Source organism: Gopherus flavomarginatus, chromosome 4, assembly GCF_025201925.1.
Source record: "Gopherus flavomarginatus isolate rGopFla2 chromosome 4, rGopFla2.mat.asm, whole genome shotgun sequence".
NCBI lineage: Eukaryota > Metazoa > Chordata > Testudines > Testudinidae > Gopherus > Gopherus flavomarginatus.
In genome coordinates this window covers 134,485,130-134,507,890 of record NC_066620.1, presented here as the reverse complement: position 1 = coordinate 134,507,890, position 22,761 = coordinate 134,485,130, and the positions used below count along the sequence as shown (strand labels likewise).

The following is a 22,761-nucleotide window of genomic DNA, read 5'->3' as shown; positions in this document are numbered from 1 at the left end:
GAACTGTGCTGTAAAGACACACCTTTAATAGGCTCCTTGAACTTTACAGAGGTTCAAAGAGGGTCAGAGGAAACCCTCACATAGGGAAGCCCTGTTATCTCACTAAATCCCAAAGTGAGCAAGGCAATGTTACATAAGGGCTGATTAACTTCTTGCTAAAGAGGGCAGAGGAAATGGTCAGAAAGAACTGGTCAGCCAAGAGGCCCCCTACAGCCTGCTTGTTACTCCATGTCTGGGGCTGCTCTCTCTCTCTCTCTCTCTCATATCCCTCTACAGCTGGAGGAGAGTGAAAAAGCAGTGAGTGGGACATGGCCAACCCATGGCATGAGCAGGGTTTGGTTAATGAAGGCACTTCTGCGCTCTTCCTTGAAATCTTCTGTTTCTCTGTTTGCCTGTGAGATGTTCCTGCCAGACAGCCTACCTAGAAATGCCGCAGTCAGCTACCGGAGTACCAAAAGGGGTGTTTCCAGCAATCTTGTTCCAGAGCCCTCAAGGCAAAACAACACCTCAGTAACTCTCAGCATCCAGGAAGTCAAATATTAAGAATAAAGAGGATCCCATTTTAATCATTATGTTTTCTGGTTGCTCTAGCAGGTCTGGTAAACCCTTCAGCTATTTTAGACAGATGAAACTAACCAGGTCTTCAAGGGTGCAGTAACTATCACCCTGCTTTGATTGATAGGTCTGATTCTTCCTCCAAAGGGGTTAGACCCATTGTGAGAGTTCTGCAGACTTTATCTATAAAGATTTTTTATTTAAAAAACCTAGTATGAGTAGACAGAAAATTAGGCATACCATACACACTGAATGAACAAGTCATCTGAAAAGGACATTCCATGTTTTGGCATGGAGCAAGGTTTAAGTCTTTCAGAGCAGATATTTACGACGACAGAAACTTTGGCTATGATATTATGTCTGGTGCCTCTGATTCTACATTTAACTCTTTGGTAATAAGCAACAATGAGTCCTGTGGCACCTTACAGACTAACAGACGTATTGGAGCACAAGCTTTCATGGGTGAATACCCACTTCGTTAGATGCATGCATCAGACGAAGTGGGTATTTACCCACGAAAGCTTATACTCCAATACGTCTGTTAGGCTGTAAGATGCCACAGGACTCTTTGTTGCTTTTTACAGATCCAGACTAACATGGCTACCCCTCTGATACTCTTTGGTAATGTAAATGTTTAAAAATACTCTGGGTCCCCAGAATTCTAGTATTTGGAATTTTCCCAACAGTAAGCTTATGAGTGACAGCATGTTTACAGCAGGAGTAAAGAGGGCATGGAGACCTAGGTTACAATCCTGTTTGGCTTTGGCTCAACGTGTAATCATGGACAAGTCAGCTTCTGTGCCTCCGTTTAACCAACCTTACAATGGGGTTACGTTAATCACCCCATATAAGCACTGAGGTATTCAAATGAAGAGTGAACCCCTAAGGAGTTTAAAAGGCAACTTTGTACCTTTAACCAACTTCACCCTGTTTTTTCACGCCTTTTTTACTTACGTTTCAGATCCATGTTTCGCGTTTTATAAACAAAATATGTATAGATTTGAGTTGTGCGGATGAGAATCTGATCTCCACTGTAGCGTATTGATCGGTACCACCAAGAACCCTAAGACATTCAATAAGGATATACTGTGTCAAGGATTAATCTTTTAATTATAACTATAAAATACTATAATACATTAAAACACAACTAAATTGCTATTCAGTTCAGGATTTATTCAGAACCAACCTCCAATATTCATATCCAAAACAAAAAAATTATATTCACCCTAGAGAGTCTGAATTTGTCATCTTAACATAGTCATGATGGAACAATGTCAGATCAATTTCAGTTTTGTAAAAATCAGCTTTTACCAACTCTAAGACTAAGGTCATTCTAACATTTTAAAAAAGTTACAAAAATATCCCCCTGAAGTGTTTATAAACCAAAGGTTGCAAGATTGTGTTAGCTCATGTTAACCAGAAGGTGAAAGTGGCTAGAAACAAACTAACTGTTTTGCATTCATTCTTCAAGAAATCTATAATCAACAGTATAAATTAGGTAAAATAATTCTGAAAATTTATTTTTATCTAATGTATTAGCATCACAGCTGAGCCTTTCTAGCCTAGGGGATTTATAGCCACCCCTCCCTTTCCTCCAAATTTGGGGGACTTCCAAATGTAAACAACAACTTCAGCTTTTATGTTTAATTTCTCTAGCTCTTTTTCTTGCAGAGACAGACTTGAAAATGGAAACTGATACAAACCAGTCACTAGAGCTGAAAGCTAGTCACCTAAGCTTCCTAACAACCACAGGTTACTCTCAGTCCCTACACACACATTTACAGCACATTTTCTTCACTGTGCCCTTTACTTTGGCTTCTGCAGAACAAAGAGTTTTTAAATAAGCCAGTTATGGTCTTTGATGGGCCAAGACAGCTTTGTAACATCAGTAGAATATGAATGGTCAAAATAGATTAAGCTCAACAGTCTGATGAATTTGTACACAGATTCATAAAGGTCCCACTGAACCTTTGAACTGGTGCAAATGTTTACAATACTTTTAAACAAAAATAGTTCAGATATGAAACATGAACACCGTTTCTAGTGTGACCAGATTTTCAAAGGAGAATAAAACAGAATGCTACTTGTTCTAAAGGAGGGGTGCTTATGTGATTTTGACAGATAGAGGAAAGAGAAAATGGTGTCCAATCCTCCCGTTTATGTTTTCTATGCATTTGCCTTCTCCTTTACCCCTACTGTCACCTATCCTCCCATCGCCTCTCTCCATACCCTTAACCCAAGTCTTCTCCCCTCCCTATAACCAATATTATCTCACTGTTTCCTTGTACACCCCCATCTATCTCCACCTATTGTATCTTGTTTTATATTTAGATTGCAAACTTTCTGGGGTGGGGACAGTCCTTTGGTCTGTGTCTGTACAGCACCTAGCACAATCAGGTCCTGGTCCTTGACTGAAGCTCCTAGGTACTACAGTAATACAAATAATCACCACATGTATTCATTCTATCACATACACTCACTTCTTTGTACCCCCACTTGCTTACTTTCCCCCACCTCCTACATCCTGCCACAATCTAGTGCTGCTCTGTTGGGCAGATAAGGTCAGCAGAAGCATGGTCTCTCCCTAGCCCACAATCTGGTTCAGTAGCCACCTGCCATCAGTAGGGGTGGAGCTGAGCTGCCTGTAAGCTGGCCATGTGTAATAGTACCTAGCGTCTCAAAATTCCGTATAAAACTCTATGCATGGGAAAAGGAGAGCACAAAGGGAGTTTTCATAGTGAGAGTCCAAGGAAGAGAGAGAGAGAAAGCTTTCACATAAAACTGAAAAGTTGAAATAAAATTGTTACTACACAAAAATGAACAAAAATTAAAATTATAAGACAAAGTTATCAAGAGAAACTGATCCATCAACTTGTTCCATCCTTGGAGTGGCCTTCGTTCAAGGTTGAGGCTCAGCAACAACCCTGAATTGCCTTCAAATGCCATAGATGAAAGATATTCCCCAATTGTGAGGAATGAGGAAAGAAGCTATGCAGCAGAATATATAGTGTTGTAAACTTTCAGGATAGTCAATGTTTTTTTCTTAAATCCCAGCTCTTGGAGTCCTGAGAATCCCTACTTTCATTTAAAAAGTTTTTAGAACCTCAGAATTTCAGAGAAAAGCCTGACAAAATGAATTCTGAAAAGTCAAATACCAAGAGGCAGATGAAAAGAATCCAGCAGTTTTTAAACATTTCAAGTTTCAGCTAATATTCTGAGGACCTGACTCATGACTTCTGACTGAGGCTGACAATACTGTGTATATATAAAAATACATGACAAAGGGATGGGCAAATTCTACAAACAATGGGTCATAAATTTCAACAGAATTAAGCACCATGGTATAGCATCCTTTTTCATAAAAGCTTTTCTGCAAGTGCACTTAAAATGGAAGCAAACAGTTACTAGATTGTAGACAAAGCTGTTTCAGGAATAAGACTTGAGCTCCTCATTCCCCACCGTTCATAAAAACAAAGATTTTTTCCTTTAGTTAAGGTAATACTTACCACAACAACTGGAAGAATAACCATAAATGCTAGTCCATATACCAGCAAAACCTAAAAAGAAAGATATTTGATATACAGCAGTCTATTACTAACTATAATTCATACAAGAAGTTTTGTTACATACATATGCATTAATTAGCTACATTTATTGCTGTAGGAGACATCTTGAGATTTATGATTTTGAAGGCTACAACAGCTAAATGGATCAGAAGCAAGATCTCATTCAGAATTTTTCACCAATTAAATATAGTAAGGGTTTTGTATGAGTACATTCTTTAAAATGCCTATCTGTTGTCTTGGATGGGTTGTTTTAATTATCCAAAAGTTGTCTGTTAAGTAGTGATTTTATGGAAAGGCATCTAGTTATTCTATTCTTGAGCAAGTAGGCAAGGGTCAGCACTAACGTGTAGCAATGTAATGTAACAGAAAGGATTTTTAAACTGTGGGTGCAGAATTGCTAGGATACAGTAAGTTGTATAGAAATTAAATGCTACATCTCTATATAAAGAACAAGAAGTTGAAATCATGTATATTTGATTCTGTGCTTGCACAGATTGCCTAGGAAGGTTGCAGAATCTGCATCATTGGAGATTTCTAAAAGCAGGTTAGACAAACATCTGTCAGGGATGATCTAGATCAGTGGTTCTCAAACTTTTGTACTGGTGACTCCTTTCAGATAACAAATCTCTGATCATCCCCCCTATGAATTAAAAACACTTTTTTATATATTTAATACCATTATAAATGCTGGAGGCAAAGTAGGGTTTGGGATGGAGGCTGACAGATCATGACCCCCCATGTAATTGTCGCAACCCTAAACCTATGCTCAAACATGGAATCTGTATGGCCAATTGTCGGTCAAGGGGTCACATTGGTGCTGTGTGCAAAACCATAGTGCCATGCGCTACTCTATGGTGCGGTGTGCAACATTATAGTGCCGTGTGCCTATTCTCGAACCTTCTGTCTGGTCAATTGTGGGTCAAGTTAGTGCCATGTGCAAAAGAGTAGGGTGTAGTGTGCAGATCCTGTTTACGTAGAGGGCATCAGCTCAGAACCTGGAAGGCGAAGGAGCTAGGGACCAATCAGACGCTGACACGAGTAAGAGTCTTCAAATAAAACTACGTCTCGCACCAAAAACGGCAGGACTATCCGCATGTTAGCTGCAAGGTCTGATCACCCTTTCAGCCAGGGTCTCCTCCGGATTTTGCCGGCTCGTGTCGTGTCATTTTGTTTTGTTTTTTGGATTATTTCCCACCAATTCGTCATGCTCTCGGTGTCTGTACTGCTGGAGTGTGGTATGTGCATTTTAATTTCTGTAAATACTCTGTTTGCTTAGCCTCTTCCTTCCCTTTTTCCCTTCCCTTACTTAGTGCAAAGTTGTGTATACAGTATATGAGAGCCAAATTGTTGTATTAATTGCTATTGTGGTTGGTTGGTGTATTTTACAATATTTGGTTAATGCATGTACAGTTAACTCAGTTTTGTGCAGCTGCTTTGGATTTTAGTAAGTAGTTGATCATAAATCGTTTGGTTTCTTGTTGTTGGATGTAAATAGACTGTTTCAAGTTGTGTATGGTTTTATTCTGATAGTATTTCTAGTTGATAAATTACTCTTCCCTGGCCCAAGTTGTAACTTATCCCCGTTAATAAACAGCCACGTGGTTTGAAGTTTCAATCTGTCACGTTTTGATTTTCCTCTCTCAATCAAATACTTACTCAAACCTGCATTGATCTCAGACAGTAATAACTGTGTGACCTCCTGAGGGGTCCCAACCCCCAGTTTGAGAACCCCTGGTCTAGATAATACTTAGTCCTGCCAATAGTGAAGGGGACTGAACCAGATGACCTCTTGAGGTCCCTTCCAGTCCTATGACTCTATGACTTAAGCTATTCTATGCAACAGCAAATGTACACTTATAGAAGGTATAATGACCAGGCTACCATGTCAACATCATTTCTGCATGTGTTAGCACCATACTCCCAAAAAGATTACAATTAAGCTTTTTTTATCACTTCTTATTCTCAGATTTGCTCCATGGAAACAGGGAAGAATGATACACTCTAAATGAGTGATGATGGGCCTGAAAGTAGAAACATCTGATATGTCATACTTAACTTTATGCAATACTCACATGCATAAAGTTAAGTATGGGCTTAACATATTTGCAGGATTAATGCCTAAGGCTGTGTTATGGGAAATTACATAAAGTTACATTAACTCACCAAGAGAGAATTTTTCTGATCCACAATCCAAGCTGGCAAAGCAATACCAAAGCTTGTAGCTGGAGAGAATAAGAGAAAACAAACCTGTTACAAAGGGAAAGGAATTTTTTTTTAAATGAGAGGGACTTGTAAAAGAGGGTAGGTGGAGGGAGAAGGTTGTCTTCATGTCAGAATTTACCAACAAAATCCTAAAATTCAATCAAGTAAAAAGGTTTTGGAAATATGTTTACTAAAGGATGCAGAGAACTGATAAGAGTTTCTGAAGCTGTGAAAATTTCACCAAAACTATTTTGGCTCAATAACTATGTGCAAGATGTACAAATACATCGAAAGAGAATAGGTAAATAGAAGGATTTAATAGTTTAATACAGTTGTCCAGATTCGTAATGCTTCCAGTGGTACAAACACCTACAGTACAGTAAATACTTTGATGGGAAAAAAATGGTTAGCTACCTTTCTATAATTGTTGTTCTGCAAGGTGTGCTGCACATGTCTATTCCACTATAGATTTGTGTGTGCTCTGTGCACAGTTGTCAGAACATTTTTCCTAACTGATACTCATCAAGACGGTTTGAGTGCCCTCTGCCATCATGTGCAGGTATAAGAGGGGAGAGTTGTCCCCAGCTCCTCTCAGTTCCTTCTTACCGCATAGACTCCAGTAGAGAAAGGAAGGAGGGTGGATCATGAAACGGACATTTACAACACATTTCGAAGAATAGTTATGGAAAGGTAGGTAACCACTTCAAGTGATTACATGTCTATTCCACTGTAGGTGACTCACTAGCAGAACAACTTGGAGGTGGGCCTGGGATCTACTTCAACAGAAACTGGAGAACAACACATCCAAAAGTGGCATCTCTCTTGAACTGATGGGCTATAGCATAATGAGAAGCAAATGTGTGCACTGATGACCAAGATGCCACTTTGCAAATGTCCAGAATAAGTACTTCAGGCAGAAAAACTGGTGATGCTGCATGCACACTAGTTGAATGGGACAACGTCCTAACTGGTGGAGTCACATTAGCCAACTTGTAGCATAAACGAAGGCACAAAGAAATCCAGGATTAAATCATCTGAGAGAAAACTAGCTGGTCCTTCAATGCAGTTTTGTTATGGTCACAGATGGAGTGAATACCTAAACAACTTAGTACAGGTCGATGTAGAAAGCTAAAGCTCCCATCACATCTAACAAAATGAATTTTCTCCTCATCTCTATGAGAGTGAGGCTTTGGAAAGAGTCGGTAAATAAATTGCCTGGTTAATGTGAAAATTAGACACCACCTTTGGCAGGAACTTAGGGCGAGAGTGGAGGTAAACTTTATCCTTATGAAAAGCTGTACAGGGAGGCTCTGATACCCAGGCTCTCAACTCACCCACTCTCCTCACCAAGGTAATCACAGTTAAAAATACCACCTCTGTAGCTAGGGAGCAGAAAAATTAAGAGGTCCAAAATGTGGTCCCCATTAATTTTGTCGACACCAAGTTCAGATCCCATGAAGGAACAGGATCACGTACTATGGGTATAATCTGTCCAAGGCCTTTAAGAAGCCTAATGGTGATGGGGCTGGGAAAAAGGGATCTACTGTCCGCTAAGGGGTAAAAAGCTGACACAGCTGTCAGATGTACTCTGATACAGGTAACTGCCAGATGTTGATGTTTTAGGTGCAAAAGGTAATCTAATATGTGACTGATGGGAGCCTGTTCCAGAGGGACATCTTTCTGTTGGGACCAGAAGTATTACTCAGAAGTACTTCCTGAACATACTAAGAGCAAGCCCTTTCTAACAGTGTTAACCATAAAGTATCTACCTGTCAAGTTGTGGGCTTGTAGGTTGGGATCGAGCAGGCGTCTATGGTCCTATGAATCATGTCTGGGTCAAACAGGAGAGAAAGTGGAGGTCTGAGTGACAAGCGTAGCAGGGTCAAATACCAGTGTTGCCAAGGCCATGCAGGTGCTATGAGGTGAGCCTGGTCTTGCTTGATTTTGGACAAAACTCTGGGCAGTAATGGAATCAGATGGAAGGCATACAGGATGGAGTTCTTCCAAGACAGCAGGAACTTATCTGTCAATGAGTCTTGGCTAAGACTTCCCTGGGAACACAACTGATGGCATTTCCTATTGGCCATTGTTACTAAAAAGGTCTACTTGAGGAGTCCCCATTAGCTGGAAGACAGATCCAGCCATGTCGGGACTCAGCGACCAATCATGGCCATCAGAGAAGGATGTGTTCATCTGATCTGACAATCTATTCTGCACCCCTGGAAGGTAAGCGGCTCTGAGGTGAATCAAATTGGCTACGCAAAAGTTGTACAGGCATAACTGAGGCAAAAACACTCCTCCCTGCCACTTTACAGAAAACCAGTCGCTGTGCTATCACATAAGACTAGCAGATTTTTTCCCCTTGATATGTGGAAGGAAGTCTGAATAGGTTAGACCAACAGCTTGCAACTCGCTGACACTTAAATGAGTCTTTAGATTTCTGAAGACCTACAAATCTCATGTGTCCTGTCCCATCTCCACCCCTTCCCCACACCCCCCCCAGCCCAGGGGTGATACGTCTGTGACTAAAGTGAGTATTGCTTATGGGGAACAAAGAGGACTACCATACAGACTTCCTGAGAGTCCATCCACCGGTCCAGAGACAAAACTAACATTGGTAGTCAAACCACTATCTAAATGATGGCAACTTGGGGCATACACTGAACCAAGCCATCCTTGCAGCTTTCTGAGGTGCAGTCCGATGTGCTGCACTGCATAGGTACACGCTGCCATGTGTCCCAAGAATTTAAGGCAGCTGCACACTATGGTCAGAGGATGTGCCTTCAATTCTATAACTAAGCCCCATAGTGCTTTGAACCGCAATTGCAGTAAAAAAGCCTTGGCCTTCATAAAGTGTAAGACCACCCTAATAAATTCTATTCTCTGTACTGGTTTCAGGATTGATTTGTCCCAAGTTACTAGGAGCTCCAGCACACTGAATGTCCACAGGATGATGGATATACTGGAAAGCACGAGTCTGGAACCAGCCTTTGACCAGCCAATCATCCAGGTACAGGAACATGTGGACCCCTAATTTTTGATGGTGAGTCACTTACTGATTCTGGTGATAAGGAAGATGATGCAACAGCAATGCCTGCTCTGTGTCTTCTGGTGAGGGAGCTGCCCAAGCAACTTCTAGCTGCTTGGTACTGATTCTGGTATTTAAACACCAGAGAACATCGCCTGAGGTGCCGAAGCTCTCAGTACACACTTAAGGAAACTAACTGAGGTGGGTGAAGAGAAGTCCTAGGAGGAGAATGTGGCCCTGGGATCCACCCTTATCCATGCCACTGCCCACTACGAGGCAGCCACTACTGGGACTTCTGTGAGATCTGTGACCTCCAAATCTCTGACAGAGGTTATGCATCCCACCTAGACAGGGACACAGAAGACCACAATACCAAGTCTGAGGAAGACGACTGAGTCCTCTCATAGTGGGGGAGCCGAGCCCGTTGGAACTGGAGATAGGTGGCCAGATCCCAGAGACGGTGGTACCAGGGATATCATTGCTGGCTTGTACCTCGATTGCATTGGCTTCTGAAGTACCGAAAGCTGAATGGTAATGATACTGCATGCTGCTCACAAGGCGGAGTAGGAACCAAAGAATCAGTACTGATTGAATACCTTCCTGCACTGCCAGGGATGCAGGTACCGAAAGGTTAAGCAGTTCTATTGTGGCTGCATATGCCTCTGATGTCATTAATACCAGTACTGATCCGTGACCACGGTGAGTTTGTAAGGATACTTCAGTGCTGGGCTTTGATGGACCTGGCACAGGTTCCAGAGTCAACAATCCCTCTTTAGATGACAAGTTCTCTAGAGAGCACCTCCCTTCAGAGAGTCTCTCTACAGTCCTTGCCTCTAGCTGACCACTTCTATATCCCACCCAGTCCACTAACACCACCCACCACACTAAACCCAATAACCGAAATTAGATGAAAATATACTGCTGCCCACAAAAGACTAGACTACTAAGCACCATAGGCAGAGAACAGGAGAGACTTTGGGGGCACCAGTGGCATGGCAGGGAAATGATCAAGTGAAATACCTAGATAACCCTGGCAAGTCACCCACACGCTGTGCAATCAGGCGAAAGCCTCCTCAAGATCACTGCCAATCTGATCTGGGGGAAATTTCCCTCTCAGCCCAACATAGGGCAGTCAGCTAGACCCTAAGCATATAAGCAAGAACCAGCCAGCCAAGCACCTGAGACTCAGAATGCTTGGAGCAACCTCAGAGCCCTGGCCCACTCCATACAATGTCCCATCACCAGCTGTGACCATCCCTGATGTTTCAGGGGAAGAAGATTAAAAAAAGCTAAATACATTGAGAGGGAGGAGGGGAATCTCATCCTTACTCCAGCACATGGCTGGCTGAGACCCTGAAGCATGAGCTTTTAAGAACATAAGATAAACTGGAACTGAGCCCTGCTCCCTACCATCACAAGCAACCCCATCATACAACTAAACTCAAATTTGTCCAGCTCTCTTTCAAAGCTAGTTAAGTTGTTTGACCCCACAACTCCTACAGGGAAGGCTGTTCCAGAACCTTGAACTTTGTACTACTGAATTTCATCCCATTTCTGTAACTCCAGTCACATCCCTTCTTCTCAACTTTCTTTTTGCTAGACTACACAAGCCAAGCTCTTCTAGTCTCCTCTCATAAAATAAACCCTCCATTCCCCAGATCATCATGGTAGTTCTCTGCACCTGTTCCCATTTAAAGTCATCTTTCTTCAACATGGATGATGAGAATTATATACAGTATTCCAAATGTCTTCACCAGTCCCTTGCACAATGGTATTAATATTTCTCTATTTATACTAGAAATGCCATGCCTAATGCATCCTAGGATTTAATTTGACTTTTTCACAGCCACATCACATTGGTGGCTCAGCCATCATGTGACTGACCCACACCCCAGATCTCTCATCTGTTGCTTCCAACTGATTCACCTCCATCTTGCAGGAGAAATTATTATTAGACCTTAAGTGCACATTTTTATCTTCTTCCTCTGAAGCATCATGGACAACTGTGACTGGAGATGGGACACTGGGAAGAATGGGCCAGGGCTCCGAAGTAACACTGAGCCTTCTCTCTCAGATGCTTGGGCTGCACCTTGCTCACATACTCAGAGCCGAACTGACTGCCATATGTAGGGTGGGGAAAGAATTTTCTCCCCAGCCTGTAGCAGGAATTTTTATTATTAGACCTTAAGTGCATGACCCTGTACTTTGTACTACTCAATTCCATCCCATTTCTGTAACTCCAGCCATTAAGGTCATACAGATCTTCCTGTATAATATTCCAATCCTCTTCTGTATTGATGATGCCTCATCAGCAAATTTTATTAGCATACTCCTACTTTTTGTGCCAAAGTCATTAATAAAAATATTAAATAAGCTTGGTCCCAATACAGATCCTTGAGGGACTTCACTAATAACCTCCCTCCAGTCCAATGACTCACCCTTCAGCACAATCCATTGCCTTCTACTCTTTAGCCACTTTCTTATCCACTTTACAATTCTCCTACTGATCCCCAACTTCCCTAATGTAACTAATTCTTATCTGATACCATGTCAAATGCTTTACTGAAGTCCAAGTATATTAAATCTGCTGCACTTCCCTTATCTAAAAAAGATGATCAATTATTTTCTCAAAGAAGGGTGAACCTTCAGTAAACCCAAATTGCATTACATTACCTTTACCATTTATCTCAGTGAATTTAATTATTCTTTCCTTCACAATTTGTTCTAAAGCCTTGCATTCTTCTGAGGTCAGACTAGCAGGTCTATAACTACCCAGATCACTTTTTCTCTCATTCTTAAATATAGGTATCACATTAGCTATTCACCACTCTTAAGATATTACCTCCCAATAGACAGATTCATTACAAATCCCTGCTATCACATTAGCAATCTCACAAGCCAGTATACTGGGATGGCAATTATCAGTCCCTCTGACCTGATCATATCAAGCTCTTTATGTTTTCCTTCTACCTCAGATGTGGTAATTTCAATTTTTAGACACTCGCTTCTATCAGCGATACTGCCTTCATGCCCATATTCCATATTATCATCCTTATTAAAAGCTGAGACAAAGTATTCATTTAGTTCTTGGGCCATAGCCAGATTATATATAATCTCCTTCCCATCAACTGCATAGTGGCCCAATCTCATCCTCCCTTATTCTCTTTTTATTTATGTAAAGAAAGAAAAACCTCTTTAATTTCATTGGTGATGGCTATTGCAGCTTGACTTTTAGCAATTTGCATTTTATTCCTACATTTTTTAACCTCCACAGTGTAGCTTTCTTTGTTGATCAACCTCTTGTTCCACTCCCTATAGACTCCCTGCTTACTCCTAACAGCCTTTTTGAGGTAGTTATTCATCTAGCTGTGGCTACAAGTTATTTCAGACAGGTTTTATATAGCTGATTTTAAGAAATTCCAAATCTGCTCCACATTTAAATCCTTGAGCTCTTCAGTCAAGTTGACTTCTTTAACTAATTCCCTCCATTTCCCAAAGTCTGCTGTTTTGAAATTAAAAAACAGTTGAAGGCCTGGTTTTGATTATCCTTCTATTTAATTTAAATAATCACTCAATCCAAAGTTATTTCCTACAACTAACTTTTCTATCATGTCCCCCCTATTTACCAAAAACAAGCCTAAATTTCATCACTTCTTGTTGGTTTAGTGACAATTTGATGAAGAAAGCAGTCATCTATCACATCCAGGAATAATTGGGTCCAACCAGTACTAGTAGGATTTATTCTCCAATCTATACCTGGGAAGTTAAAGTCTCCCATTATGGCACAATTCCCAAAAATATTTTTCTCTAATATTAAAGAGATCTCTATCCATATTCAGGTCTGATCCTGGGGTCTATAGCAGACCCCTAGCACTATCCTAATAGAACGTCTTTTACAATCTTTCCCCTTGAATACCTTTGGTGTTGGTAGTGACCAATAGATTGCTATGCTGGTTTTGATAGTGAGGGATGTAGCTTCTACACATTCAGCTACTTTTTTTTGCCAATGTTTTCTCAAACATCCTCACAGCTGTAAACTGGGATGCAGAGGTGATCTGCTTGAGATGATTGATTGTTATGCATGAGTGTAACCCCGCTTCCTTGCAATCACTGAGTTAGGAGATATTGCTCATCACCACTCACATAAAGTGTCTTGACCAGGACATAACCCAAGATGTCTCACTCCAAGTGAGAATCATACCCCTAAATGACAAGCCACTTGCTTGCCACTAAACACATTTTACTTTCTAAGAGCATGGCTACACTTGCAGATGTAGAGCGCTTTGAGTTAAACCAGCCTTCGGAGACTGCAGTAGGCAAAGCGCTGCAGTCTGTCCACCCTGAGAGCTGCAAGTGCACTGGCATGGCCACATTTGCGGCACTTGCAGCAGCATTGGGAGCGGTGCTTTATGGGTAGCTATCCCACAGAGCATCTCTTCCCATTCTGGTGCGTTGGCTTGCATGAAGGAGGTGGAGGTGCGGGGCATTCTGGGTCCTGTCCCAATGCCCCGTAATGCATCGGTTCGCATCCCAGCAATTCCTCTGCTTCAATGCACATTTGGCATCATCTTTCAACATTTTTTGTGCTGCGCGCTCTGTCTTCCCTTTCGGTCTGTGGGAATGGAGCCCAAACTGCTGAGGAATATGCTGACAAGTCTCACCAGCACGTCACGTTTGGCAGTCAAGTTACTCCTTAAGATCCAAACTGACAGTGAGAACTCCGATGACCATATCAATTCAAGTAACGCACATGATACAAGGTTGCCTGTGGCATTCAAGGACATGCTCACCACTGTGGAATGCCGTTTTGGGGCTCGGGGAAACAAGCACTGAGTGGAGGGATCACATCGTCCTGCAAGTCTGGGATCATGAGCAGTGGCTGCAGAACTTTCAGATGAGAAAAGCCACTTTCATGGGACTGTGTGCTGAGCTCGCCCCCACCCTACGGCGCAAGGACACGAGACTGAGAGCTGCCCTGATGGTGAAGAAGCAGGTGGCTATTGCAGTCTAGAAGCTGGCAACTCGAGACAGCTACCGATCGGTCGCTAACCAGTTTGGAGTGGGAAAGTCGACTGTTGGACTCGTGTTGATGCAAGTTTGCAGGGCCATTAATCGCATCCTGCTCAAAAGAACTATGACTCTGGGTAACGTGCATGACATTGCGGCTGGCTTTGCACAAGTGGGTTTCCCTAACTGCAGAGGGGTGATAGATGGGATGCATATTCCAATTCTAGCACCAGCCCACCTAGCCTCCAAGTACATTAATCGGAAGGGGTATTTCTCTGCGGTTCTCCAGGCACTTGTAGATTACTGTGGGCAATTCATTGATGTTAACGCAGGCTGGCCCGGAAAGGTGCATGACACATGCAGCTTTCAGAACACTGGCCTGTTCAGGAAGCTGCAAGCCAGGACTTTTTTCCCAGACCAGAAGATCACTGTAGGTGAAGTCGAAATGCCCATTGTGATCCTTGGAGACCCCATTTACCCTTTAATGCTGTGGCTCATGAAAACCTACACAGGGAGCCTTGACAGCAGCAAGGAGCAGTTCAACAACAGACTGAGCCGGCACAGAATGGAGAGTGGAGCGTATTTTTGGCCATTTAAAGGGCTGCTGGTGCTCTCTGTATGGGAAGCTGGACCTGGCCGATGACAGCATCCCTGTGGTTATATCCGCGTGCTGTACCCTCCATAACATTTGTGAAGGGAAGGGTGAAAGCTTCACTCAGGCCTGGACCTTGGAGGTTCAACACCTGGAGGCTGAATTTGAACAGCCAGAGAGCAGAGCTATTAGAGGGGCCTAATGAGGGGCTGCAAGGATTAGGGGTGCCTTGAGGGGGTAATTTGAGGCTGAAAGCCACCAGTAATGTCTGGTGCCCTGCACAGGAGTGAAGTGCAGTGGTTCCAATGTTAGTAGGAATCTGTATTTGCTACTCTGACTTGCAGTGCCTGTTGCTTTCCTGGGCTAAGGTATCTTTTACTTTATGCAATAAAAGAATTTTTTCAAAGCCAAAAAATCCATTTATTGAAAAGAAAATTCATTTATTGAAAAAAAATACAATTGCCTTGTAAACAGAAAGGGTAAAGGGGTGAGGTGGGGAATGGTACAATCACAGATTTCCATATGTCCTGTTATCATACTCAGCCTTCCAGTCTGGAGCGCTGCGCAATGAGTGCTACACTTCAGGATGGCTATACTGCATGGTGATGGGGGTTGAGTGCAGCGGGTAAGGGTTGTAATTTTCAGGGCTGGATGGTGAAGCTACAGGTGTTGGAGGCAGCTGGTGGCGATAAGAATACAGATGTTGGGGAAAGTGGGTTGGAGGTGATATGGGGGCACAAGGAAAAGAGTTTTGGGACAAGGGCTGCGGCGGGGGAGTAGGCGCGGTAGCTCTGCCTGCATAGCTATGAGCGCCTGGATCAAGTACACTTGGCGCTCCATGATGCTTATCAGCCAATCCGTACTTTGCTGCTGAAGCTCTGCACTTTTGTGCTGAAAATCCACATTGATCCACATTCTGCTGGCAGATCCTCCTTTTACTCTCCCTCCACTCCTGCGCCTTTAGATTCTCGTTAAGTGACTGCTGCATTACTTCATGCAGCATGTCTTCTTTGCTTCTACGTGGCCTCTTCCTGAGTCTTTGCAGCCTCTCGGACGGTGATAACATGGATGGCTGAGATCTCAAGGTTGCATCTGTAAAGGCACACACCAGACAGAGCAATGATTCCCCCATACTTAAGGAGGGCAAACAGTCTACAAAATAGCATAATTTGCCTGTCCCCAAGCGAGCGCACATAACCCACGGGAGCCCCAAAATGGTGAGTAAGCAGTAGGGATCCAGAGGAAATCCAGAGGGAATGACTGTTTCATGGCTGTACTGTCCTCTGGGTTTCCGTGCTGTGGGAAGAGCCAACAGCTTCAGGGAGCCCCTATACTGAACACTGTCCCCACATTTTCCACAGGAGTTTGTCCTGGAAGTTATCTCGCTGCTGAGGGTGGCCTGGGAAGCAAGTGAGGGTCTTCTACTACAATGTGGCTTCCGCCCTGGCTCATATGCAGCTTGCCTGTGTGCAGCAATGGTCCCCCCCATCCCTCACGGCACAGTGGCACGGACATGTTAGCCTGACTGGGACAAGGACCACAGTGGTTCTCCCAAGAAACATGCGCAAGCGCATTGCCCAAGTTCTGTCTGAGACCTTTGAAGAGGAGATCACTGAGGCCGATTACTGTAATGTGAGAGAGCACATCAATGCCCTCTTCCACATCTAGGCATGCATGCAGCCCTAACCCTCCTCGCCCCCAGAGCCCGCACTGAATAATTTCTTCCCTAAAATAAAAGCCACTTACCAGGCATCTTCTCTGGTGTTTGTCCTTTCTCAAGCACCAGCCACCACAACTGGCTACCTTCCTCCTAGCTTGAGAACAGCTCCTGGTTCCATGGATCTAGGGATTCCAAGGTGTCTTCCTCCGCCTCAGCACCCTCACTCCCGCTTTGCTGCTCCTCCTCCTGCCTTGTTGAACTGGGCTCTGAAGTGCCCATGGTGGGACTCGGAGTGGAGGTGAGGTCGCCCCCAAGTATCGCGTCCAGCTCTTTGTAGAAATGGGAGGTTGCAGGGGCAGCACTGAAATGGCAGTTTGCCTCACAGACTTTGCAGTAGGCATTCTGCAGCTTCTTCACTTTAACCCTGCACTGCAGTGCATTCCGGTCATGGCCCCTTGTGATGTTGCACTCTATATGATTTTATGAAAGTATGCTGATGAGTGTGAATATAATGTAACTAAAATATGCTTCATGCAAAAGGTCTCTTGTAAGGTATCGTTACAAAATTTATAATCTACTGAGCGTGGTCATCCTATTTGTATAAATATATCACTCTTGTATCTGAAACTAGAAATATGAAATATAGCTCTGAGGGCCTATTGTAATTACGCAAAGTGTGGGCCATTAATGGTGGTTTGGAATCTCGATGGCTCCCATCAGCCAGGACAATTGACTGTGGATGGCTCTATTTGCTGGCAGGCCTGCCTGTGAGTCAGGCTGGGAGGAATGAAGGCTTGGGGTCTTATACTGACATGTGATCATGTCACCTGAACTGGACTACATCTTTAACGTGGTGTTTTTCCATTGAGAAGGAGGGGTGGGAACCCAGAGGGACAAAGGATTCTTGCCTTATGCAAAAGCTATAGAAGTGGGTGGAACAGAACAAAGGAGAGACAGCCATCATGAGAAATCCCCTAGCTACCACCTGAGCTGGAACAAGGGTTGTACCAGAGGAAGTGATTGTGCCCAGACTAGGTAGGCTTCCAGTCTGTGAAAGAAACATATTGAAACATTGCTGAGGGTGAGATTTTATCTGTATTCAGTTTTATTACTGTACTAGGCTTAGACTTGCATATTCTATTTTATTTTGCTTGGTAATTCACTTTGTTCAGTCTGATACTACTTGGAACCACTTAAATCCTACTTTCTGTATTTAATAAAATGACTTTCTACTTATTAATTAACCCAGAGTATGTATTAATGCCTGGGGAGCAAAAACAGCTGTGCATCTCTCTCTGTGTTCCAGAAGGCAAACAATTTATGAGTTTACCCTGTATAAGCTTTATACAGGATAAAACAGATTTATTTGGGGTTTAGACCTCATTGGGAGTTGGGCATCCGAGTGATAAACACAAGAAAACTGAAAGCAGTTTAAGAAGTGAAGTCTGCAGCTTTTGGGCACATGGTTCAGACCCTGGGTCTGTGTTGGAGCAGACTGGTGTGTCTGGGTCAACAAGACAGGCTGCTGGAGTCCCAAGCTGGCAGGGAAATCAGTGGCAGAAGTAGTCTTGGCACATCAGTTGGCAGCCCCAAGGGGGTTTCTGTGATCCAACCTGTCACACGCCTTTCCATCATATCCCTTGATATCTACCCGAAGGTATTGTAATTCCTACGGCTGGAGCGCAGCTGGGACTGGACAGCTTCCTCCCCCAAAACACTGAAGAGGTCCAGCACCTCATCGTTGCTCCATATTGGAGATTGCCTGGTGCATGGAGGCATGGTCACCTGGAAAGATTTGCTGAGAGCACTCCACACCTGGCTGAGCAAACAGGAAAGGTCTTTTCAAAATTCCCAGAGAATTCAAAGGGCAAGTCTGATGGCTGGTCACCTGAGGGTAGGGCAGTAGAGTTCAAACTGATGACCAGAATGGCTAGAACGGGCATTGTGGGACACTTCTGGAGGCCTATCAGAGCACATTAATAGAGCAGGGCGTCCACACTGGCACTGCGGCACTCCAGGGGGGGTACATCAAACGCTATTCCACTCGCCGAGGTAGAGTACCAGGAGCGCTCTAGCCGCGGAGTCATAGCGCTCTACGTGCCTTGCCAGTGTGGATGAACCATGAGTTACAGCGCACTGGACTGCTTTAATGCACTCTAACTCACAAGTGTAGCCATGCCCTAAGTATAGGAAAATCTTTTGGTGTGAATGGCTATAATTGAGAATGAAATTTATGTGTAGCATTTCCTCACTTGGCTGGCTTACAATGAAGATGCTTTGCTTTTTTGGCATCTGAAATCTTTGGAGTTTGCCAGTTACTTTGCAGGATGCAATGGGTTCTCTTCTTCTTTCAAATGCTCATACTCTTGGTCAAACCTTCCCATGGTGGAGAAAGGCTTCAGACAGCTTCAAAGGCCAGTCATGAATGTGCAGCTCAAAGCCTCGTGCACTGGCAAAGCAATTATTGGCTGTTTGTGGCAGCAGGGCATATCTCACCCTCTGAGGATCCTGAAAAGCTGCCTATAACATCTCTTGGACTCAATGCTTACAAGGCTTCTTTGCTGTCACTATGGGGGGCAAAGAGGCCTGCTCAACAGATGCTGTACTGGAAAAACAAACAGTGAGTTTCTAACTGTCTTAAGTGATTCCTTGGCTCAGGAGAGGAGCTAGAAGCTGAAATTAATTTCCTATTGCACAAAAAGGAATACAAAATGTTTTACAACAAACTGGTCAGGAGAAATTGACCCACCAGTCTGTTTAGCCACCAGAGGCAGTAATTGAGCTGTCCTGAGTTGAAGGGCAGGACTTACTCCTTAAGTCTCCAGCAACAACATTGCATTCCACATGTGGGAAACATTACACTTAGCCATGACTGAGGGGAGAAGCTGTGCAGTAGGAAAAAAAAAATCCAACAAGGTTTGTTAGTTCTCACCTGTAATTTTGCATTTAACCAAAATTAGAAATTTTCATTTAAATGTTTCCAAACCAGCCGCAACTCACCTCATGTAGACATTCATTATAATATTGGCTTTCAAACTACAGTGTATCGACCACAAGTGGTCTGTGGCAATCTGGCTGGTCACATGGTGCTAGCCCTACCTTTTTTTTAAGCTACCAAACAACATTAGATCCTCATCAGTCCCGCACCATCAGATACATAAGACAGAAGTCAAATAGTGTCAATCACCACTCTGCTGGGCTTGTTTTTCCAGGTCTTTTATATTCAAATTTAATCATACCACTTCAGCCGTTATTGTGCTATGGAGTGTGCCTCTGGTCAGCATCTCCATCTCTTGCTGGGTTGCCAATGAAGTGCTAGTTTAGGTAGCTTATCAGGCATTCTTAAAAGATATCCCAAATATGTCTCTCTCTTCTTTTCTACTTGCACTGTTGTATGTAGTTGTGCCCATTCTTGGAACTGTTCATTGCTTATTCTATAAGTTCATTTTACCTCTGAACACTCTACACGGACACCTGCACTGAAAGCTGTTCAATTTGTCCTAGTTAGACTCATTTTTCCCTAGGACTCTGTCCCATATACAAGGATGCTTAGGATGTTGCTTCTAAAGATCTTAAGTTGGGTCTTTTTGCTAATCACAGTGGAGTGCCATACTGTTTTGAGATGTTGAGATACTGTACTTTCTTTATCTATTCTGGACTTTATATCAAACATGCACTATGGTGAATGACATTATCCAGATAAATAAATTTATTAACAGCTTCTCAGGGCTTCACCTTCCAAGTAGGTAAAATCATCAGCAGGTAAATGAATGTTCCTAACTTCAATTTTTATTTCCTGATAAGACCTATTTGTTTGGCAGAATTTGAGAGAACATCTGTCTTTCACTGCATATCTACAACTGATTTATTTATCAGACAGATGTCTTCTGCAAAGTCTAAGTCTCCAAACTCATGATCTAGCCACACAATGCCCATTTCCATACCTTCACAAAATAAAATCAGTAGCGACTTGTAACAGGATGGCTGGCCTGAAACTGAGCTCAGCTCTCCTATTCCTGTTCAGGTGCTCCCTGTTTGAGTTAATTAAGAGTGCGGAGCAGCATCTGGGAAACTATAAGAAACATAAGAGTGAGTTAAAAGGGTCAAAACAGACTGATTTGGTCAGGAAGTGAGATTCCTGGGAGAGGGCTGAAAGCACAAGAACAACAAAGGATTTTCTGTCTGAGAGAACCAGGGTCAGAGGGCTGAAGGCAAGAAGGAGCCACAGAGGAAGATGCCTGCTGCCTCTAAAGTGGAGCAGAGGGCTGAAGGGAGAGAGTAGCCGAGGGGCTTACCCATTAGCATCTCATTGCCATGAAGCTTGGTCCCAGAGGATGGGCGGTGAGCTCCCACTGGGAAGAGCATGGTTGTGCCCCAGAAGGAAGGCCTAGGTTGGCTGTCCTGGTGGAAGGACAGATGACAACTGAAAGAGTCCAGGCCTGGTGTAAGACACCAGGATGGTGAAAACAGAGTCAGGTTTTTAAAGATTGTGTGCATGTAGTTGATGTGGATTATGTTGTGGGACTTTTAAAGTGTGGCTTGGTTAATAAACCGTGATGTACCTGAGGACAGGTTGTATTGGATTTACTGTGAATTCAAGAGGGAAACAGAGGTGAGGGGCCACTCACTGGGCTTCAGTCTTTGGTACCAATGCCTTGTGATCTACTAGAGTCATTTTGGAGGTGGCCTGATGCCTTCTTCTCTAGTGAGAGGAATCTTTGATGGCATCTGCAGCCAATCACCCAGGTAACTGCAATGCCCATGTTAAATTAGACCTGCTCTGGGCTTCCCTGGCAGTCACATTCCAGACTGTACAAAGTATTTGGAAACATGGAAAGTGTGGCATGTTAGGTTTTGGAAGCACACTATACATGATGGAATGTCATTACTGTTGGAGCCTGGTGTGACGGGGTATACAAACCCCACGCTAGGCCTTAAGGGGTTAAAAGGAAATACTCGGCCCAGGTAGCCCCACCCCTCCAGAGCTTCTGACCATGCTCTAAGACTGGAGGAACAGGTTAAAAAAAATGCACAGAAGCCTAGGCAAAGGGTGGTGGACAGGTTGCGAGAGCAGTATCTGTGCACTAACTACAAGATCGTCCAGTCCTCTGAGCCCCCATCACACCTGGAAAGAGAGTTGCAACACTCTCACCTTTTGTGGTATAAGGTAAAGTTTGGGTATTCTTTTTATTCACCTATCTCCACTGTAACAATATACTGTACTTACAAGTTATTGTTAGTGTGGGAAATCTTAACTGAGAGTTTCCTGACATTTTCATATTTCTATTGCACTTTAAATCTGTATTAAAAGGTTTGTGTTCTGGAAGTTATATCTTAATACTCTGAATGCTACAATACAAAAAGTGTGACCAGTTCTAATATTACTTTGAGTACCTTATGGAGGGCTTGTTTGTCACCTTTACTCGTGTTATGAAGTAGCACCTTAATGTAAACGTGGCATAATCTGACCCTTAAGTATTAAGAAGGGAAGACATCTGACTCCCACTGACATCAATGGGAGTTCTATAACAAAGTGCTGGCAGTATAGAACCATAACAGTGTACAGGCATGAATTTTTGGAATAACATTGTCCAACTTAATGAAAGACCTCCGTTCATCCATTTAAAGATTACAGGTTATAATGAAGTAAACAGCTTTCTGTAATTTCTCTTTAGCAGATCTTCATGTTATAAAGAAACATTAGAAAACAGGTTACTGGCACTGAAAGTGTTTTTGAAATGTTTATAAGACAACTAAAAAGAAGAAGATTACTTTTTTTTGTTTGCAACTCAGTTAATTACTGGTAATTCTCTCTGGATACTTACTGAAATTGGCAGACTGTCTAAAACAAAGTTCTAACAACAATTCTAAATTAGCAAAGCCTTTCTGGGTTCCCCATCTATCACAGAACCCTTATTTCTAAAATTTTACATTTTGAGAACCGACAAGTTTCTTCAGCTAAATTAAAAAAATTATTTTACATACACTGAGAAATGAGTCTGACTCAACTATACTGAGATACTACACAGGTTGTGGCTCAACAGCTACAGTAAAAATATCACTTATAATTATTACCTTGTGGCCCATCTGGGTTGCCAAATTCTTCCCAATTTTTTCGAGATTCTTCATCAGTTAAACTAATTTTAAAGAA

General features: G+C 43.0%; 1 protein-coding gene across 1 annotated transcript in view; it reads right to left on the bottom strand.

The window, feature by feature from the left end:
• Nucleotides 1-22,761, bottom strand: part of SEC63 (SEC63 homolog, protein translocation regulator) — a 110,002-nt gene that overhangs the window by 44,089 nt on the left and 43,152 nt on the right. Inside the window, exons 5-8 of the mRNA XM_050951376.1 lie at nucleotides 22,686-22,747; nucleotides 6,285-6,343; nucleotides 4,062-4,112; nucleotides 1,510-1,618 (exon numbers count right to left, since the gene is read on the bottom strand). Of these exons, the coding sequence (XP_050807333.1) occupies nucleotides 1,510-1,618; nucleotides 4,062-4,112; nucleotides 6,285-6,343; nucleotides 22,686-22,747 (281 nt within the window). The remainder of the gene's footprint in view (nucleotides 1-1,509; nucleotides 1,619-4,061; nucleotides 4,113-6,284; nucleotides 6,344-22,685; nucleotides 22,748-22,761) is intronic.